Genomic DNA, 5,038 nt, shown 5'->3' with positions numbered 1-5,038 from the left:
TCGTGTTCCGTTAGCCATGCGCATGTTTTTCGGGCAAATTGAAAAGCTCGGCCGATGCAATGATTCTAAACGACGGAACGCTATATGGAGATGAGAAGAATAACAGCTACTCACTGAGATGGAATTTGCTTCAATTCATCTTCATTGCAATTTGGATCTAGCTTTGAAAAACCGACTTATTTTTTCCGAAAAACAGGTGAATAGTGCCCATTAAATGAAATTTTGAAGATTGTCAACCTACCCCCTTTCTGTCTTTATCGTAAGAGAGCAGAGAGCGCAAACTTCAGATCTGAAAACTGGAGTCCCCACACTGCTCGTTGCTTCATCGCGTCCTTTGCGTTCTCCCTCGTATCATCAGTATCACCAAGAAAGAATTGGAGTTGAATCACTGAAATGGATTGTTAAAGATAATTGAGAAGCAGTGATTTGAGTTACAGATTTCATTTTGATGCCAAATTTGGGTGTCTGACCTGAAACAGTTGTCAAATAAGGTCTCATTCAAGCTACTCAGATTTCCACCTCTAAACTTATCATACTTGTGACATTTCAATTGCCTTAATTCACTTTGTAAGCTATGTCACAATGCTGATTTGAGTAGGTTTTATCTTAAACAAGGAGACAAGAAGAGAGAACAAAAACAGTTGTTTACTACAAATTATGTTGTTTATAGGAACTCAAATGAATGATAGGTTTCATTAGCCTGCTAAACAAATTATGGTGTTTACGTACGAAAGCATTTTGAACGTGATCGCCTTTTTAATGATCCCGACGACTTTAGTGAAGAGAATGATATTGATGATGATGAAGAATAGCGCAACTATTGATGAAAGATCACATGAGATCGAAGTATTAAGAAATAACGTAATCGTAAGTTTGGTGAACGCAGATAGTTAGACTACTTTTATATTGAACAACTTCTGAATTATTCTATTTGAATTATGTATCAATTGATTGATGGTATTTCAAGTACATTAATAATGTCGTGCAAATGAATCCTAGTTATTTTGTTTGAAATATTTCAATATTTCAAAACAATTTGTTGTACTAATTAGTATTTGAGATAGGTTTCAATTAAGATATAAATATTTTTTTTGAAACAAAGTATATTTAATAATTGACCTTTTTGCCAAACAATTAAATTAATAACACATCCATTATTATGCATTTTTTGATCATTTTACACAATCACAATGTTTTACATAAAAATTTACCAAACATTATAACACTGCTTGTTTTTGCTAAAAGCACTTTTACAACTATAGTTTACCAAACACGTACTTTATTTAAAACTGCTTATTCTCAAAGCACAACAATACCAAATTAGCTCTTAAAATTTTGGACAAAATGTTAGTTGGTTGTAAGTCAATTCAGATGAGAAGTTGATGTCAAAACTGAAGTGCGAAGTTTGTTGTACCAAGTTTTACAATTAGCAGTGGTCGTTCTGGCTTGTGGGTCAAGTGAGGTGAGATGAGATGGAAGAGAATGTATTAGATGAGCCAGACATTGAAACTGTGAGTTAACTACTTAACAAAAGTGGTTGATTAACTTGGTGATGAAGATCTTCTTCAACTTATTGAGTTCCGAGTTTAAACTCTTCCTACTTTATTTAATGTAAATTAGTATAGAATATCGCTTGTATTAAACAAATATTAACTCTTCAAATTTCCTCTCGTTGGTCGTGAAGAAAAGGATGGAGCCGGGGCTGAGGTCCAAATTTATGGCCTAAATTAAAATGCAAGCCCATCCCATCTTTTAATCAACATATATGAAGTAAATTACACTTTACTTCTCAAATTTGATGCGATTGCAATTTCATGTCTCACATGTAAAACATTTTAATCCCATACACAAACTTAAAATTTCATTGCAATATTTTAATCTCATACACAAACATTTTAATTTCATGCCTAAATTAAAATGCAAGCCATCCCATAATTTAATCAACATATATGAAGAGTAAATTGCACTTCTCAAATTTGATGCAATTGCAATTTCATGTCTCACATGTAAAACATTTTAATCTCATACACAAACTTAAATTTTCATTGCAATATTATGCAGTGTAGTGAAACAACGACGTATTATTTTTTAATAGAATCGCCTAGTCTGCCGCCGAGGCTGCCTCGCACACCCAATTGGCTGCCTAGACACCGCCTAATACCCTTGTTGATTTATATAACGTTTTTGAAAGAATCATGGTGGCAGTCCATCGCCCAACGCCTAAGCGGCCGCCTAAACCGCTTTTTAGGACACTAGTCAATCGTAGTATTGAATGACTTATCTCCCTCGTTATTAAAGATTTTTTTTTTTTTTTTTTTTTACACAACCAAGTCCTTTAAATTTTCTTTGATTTATTAAATTCAAAGGAGAGTTATAATCAAAATGTGTGTACAACGAAAAAATGTGCGGAAATCACTTCTCCATATGAACTATCCAAAGCTAAAGTCAATTTTAACTTGGGACCCAAATTTTCTCTTCTAAACCGAACTTATTTATTTATTTTTTTACTTTGAAATCTCTGTTTTATCCAGCATATAAAATGGATTTAGAAAGAAAAAGAAGGAAAACAAACAAGAAACCCGACCAAAGTCACCTCAAACATCCACCCTGTGCTCCGCAAACCCAAAAACACTCAATGGCCTTCACCCCTACCCCAATCACCCAGCAACGCCACCCGCACCTCCCCTATTACCCACACTCAAAGATTCAAATCTCCTCCCACCATTATATAGAAGCAACACTTCATTCACTAGGATGCTTGCCTGCCAAGAAGAACAAGCAGATTGCTGAACAATGTATGCAAAATTAGCATAACTGGGACTCTATCGAAAACCAACGAGAAAACAAATTAACATAAAGCCTTCCCCCCGCCAAATACAATCTTTCAAGACAAATAAATAAGTATACTGCATGAATGCACGAAACGGCTTGTGTTGACGTACCGTTTACCTCCTCAGGCTCCTCTCAAATTAACTGCTCAGAAGAATCAGTTGAGAATCCCAACTTCACCATGACTTCTTCTAAACGTTCGATATTTGTCAGATAAAGATAACCAACCTACATAATATGAAGCGTCAGTTTATGTTAACAACTCAGAATCTCGCTCAGTTTATAATAACAACTCAGAATCTCGTTTAGTTTATGTTAACAACTCAGAATCTCATTCAGTTTATGTTAACAACTCAGAATCTCGCTCAGTTTATAATAACAACTCAGAATCTCGCTCAGTTTATAATAACAACTCAGAATCTCGTTCAGTTTATGTTAACAACTCAGAATCTCGTTCAGTTTATGTTAACAACTTAGAGTCTCGTTCAGTTTATGTTAGCAACTCAGAATCTCGTTCAGTTTATGTCAACAACTTAGAATCTCATTCTGTTTATGTTAACAACTCAGAATCTCGTTCACTGGGTAGTAAATCATAAGTTACCTAGAGGATTGTAATTTCAAATCAGCATGTAGAATGTCAACAAGTAGGTTGCCATCAAGAAGATGCTTGATTATTATGAATAAAAACGAACTTGCATGCGTGTGCGTGTGCGTGTGCGTGTGTTTCTTTTTTGGATTCAGATGAGAGTGAACCAAAACATGTTCAAGGAAACCACAAGGTCCAAGGACACTGACCAATGCTTCCAGTGAAGATGCTCTGTTATAAACTGCTGAACCAGCACGCTTTAGTTTTAGCCGAACCGGTATTCTTTCCCCACCGGAGAACATTCCTGAAGAAAAATTATCAAATGACACGAGTCAACATAACAACGACTCCACTTGAAATATATATGACTCCGGAATCAGAAGATCCGCAGATTTTTTACAACCCTCCACGTAATGAAAGAAAGACGCAGAACGGGATCCTGCAAGTTGTACTTGATCCGTTTCTGGAGCAGTGCATCCTGAAATGCAAAGACAAAATTTAGTAGTTCCTTAGAGAAGTGTGTTCAACTCCAATCTAAGAAAAGAGCACTTGAGCATGTTCAACTCCGCATAAACATCTAATGCCACTGAAGTTATGACGACTGGTGCTGTATTGCAAGTATCCTTCCTCGAGGGTCGGCTTATCGGATAGTTCATCAGCATGAGCGAGGTCGGGACAAGTAAAAATACCATTTGGCAAGGCAGAACCAAATTACACAGGCACACGAGGACGGAGGCAACAAAATCGGGAACAAAAATGCACAACAATTTTCCACCATAAAAAAAAAAAATTACTAGATTCATCGCAAACCAACAAATTGGGTGTAGCAGCAGAGTGGCAGATACAATCAACAACTTCTATCACCAAAACCCATAAATTACAAAAAAAGAAAAAGAAAAAGAAGAACAAAACAGAGAATCGAATCGAATTGGAGTACTTAAGCAGAGGAAGTTGCAGGCGTAGTCAACAACGCAGAGTTCTCTTCGTCCACCGGCAAGTCATCCGTCTTCCTCAACGCCGCGTGCGCAATCACCAACACAACCCCAATCAGCAGCGCCACCAGAATATTCACCGTCGCGTGGGTCAAGAACAGCAGCACGATCGTCACCACCGCCAGCACGATCAAAACGACGCGGTCGTCTACCGTTTTTCCGAACAACACCAGCGGCTCGTCGCGGAGGAAGTAGAGGAAGAGCCAGGCGGCCATCATGACGACGAAGACGATGAGCGAGATCGGGTGCCAGAGCAGGCTGAGGAACAGGATCAGGAGCACCACGATGGCATAGTTCATCCGGAAGTAGGCGACGTTCGATCGGACCTGCCCGAAGGCGTCGGAGAAGGAGGAGGGGAAGTTGAAGGACCGGAAGTTGAACATCAGCTTCCATGGCCGGCGGGCTCCGAGGCCGGCCCTGATGCGGTCCTTGGCGCGTGAGATGTACTCGCCGGAGGGGCCTTGGGAGGACGACGAGGAGGTCGGAATCGTGCCGTAGGTGGTCATCGGACGGTGGTTTGGGCTTTGACTTTTTGACTGTTGGGAGGGAGTTGAAGATTGACGACAGAAGATCGAAGAAGAAGAGGAAGGCGAAGAGACAGTGGAATTGAGGAGATTGGAGGGAATTAAAT

At 38.7% G+C, this 5,038-nt stretch overlaps 1 protein-coding gene across 4 annotated transcripts; it reads right to left on the bottom strand.

Moving 5' to 3' along the window:
* Positions 1 to 2,468: 2,468 nt before the first annotated feature.
* Positions 2,469 to 5,038, bottom strand: LOC108868181 (PRA1 family protein F3-like). 4 transcript variants are annotated; one of them, XM_048577041.1, is made up of 5 exons: positions 4,353 to 5,038; positions 3,819 to 3,893; positions 3,625 to 3,719; positions 2,943 to 3,057; positions 2,469 to 2,762 (listed from the first exon to the last, which is right to left on the bottom strand). In XM_048577041.1, exon 1 carries the CDS (start codon positions 4,911 to 4,913, stop codon positions 4,353 to 4,355), a length of 561 nt encoding a protein of 186 aa, XP_048432998.1. In that variant the 5' UTR covers positions 4,914 to 5,038; the 3' UTR covers positions 2,469 to 2,762; positions 2,943 to 3,057; positions 3,625 to 3,719; positions 3,819 to 3,893. The 4 variants fall into 4 exon arrangements, with proteins under 4 accessions (XP_048432998.1, XP_048432997.1, XP_048432996.1 ...); XM_048577040.1 differs by having other exon boundaries at positions 2,908 to 3,057; positions 3,625 to 3,893; XM_048577039.1 differs by having other exon boundaries at positions 3,625 to 3,893.

The sequence above is a fragment of a genome, unplaced genomic scaffold (genome assembly GCF_019419815.1).
Source record: "Pyrus x bretschneideri cultivar Hongxiangsu unplaced genomic scaffold, Pyrus_bretschneideri_v1 Contig95, whole genome shotgun sequence".
Lineage (NCBI taxonomy): Eukaryota > Viridiplantae > Streptophyta > Magnoliopsida > Rosales > Rosaceae > Pyrus > Pyrus x bretschneideri.
This window is presented reverse-complemented; position numbering and strand designations above follow the sequence as displayed.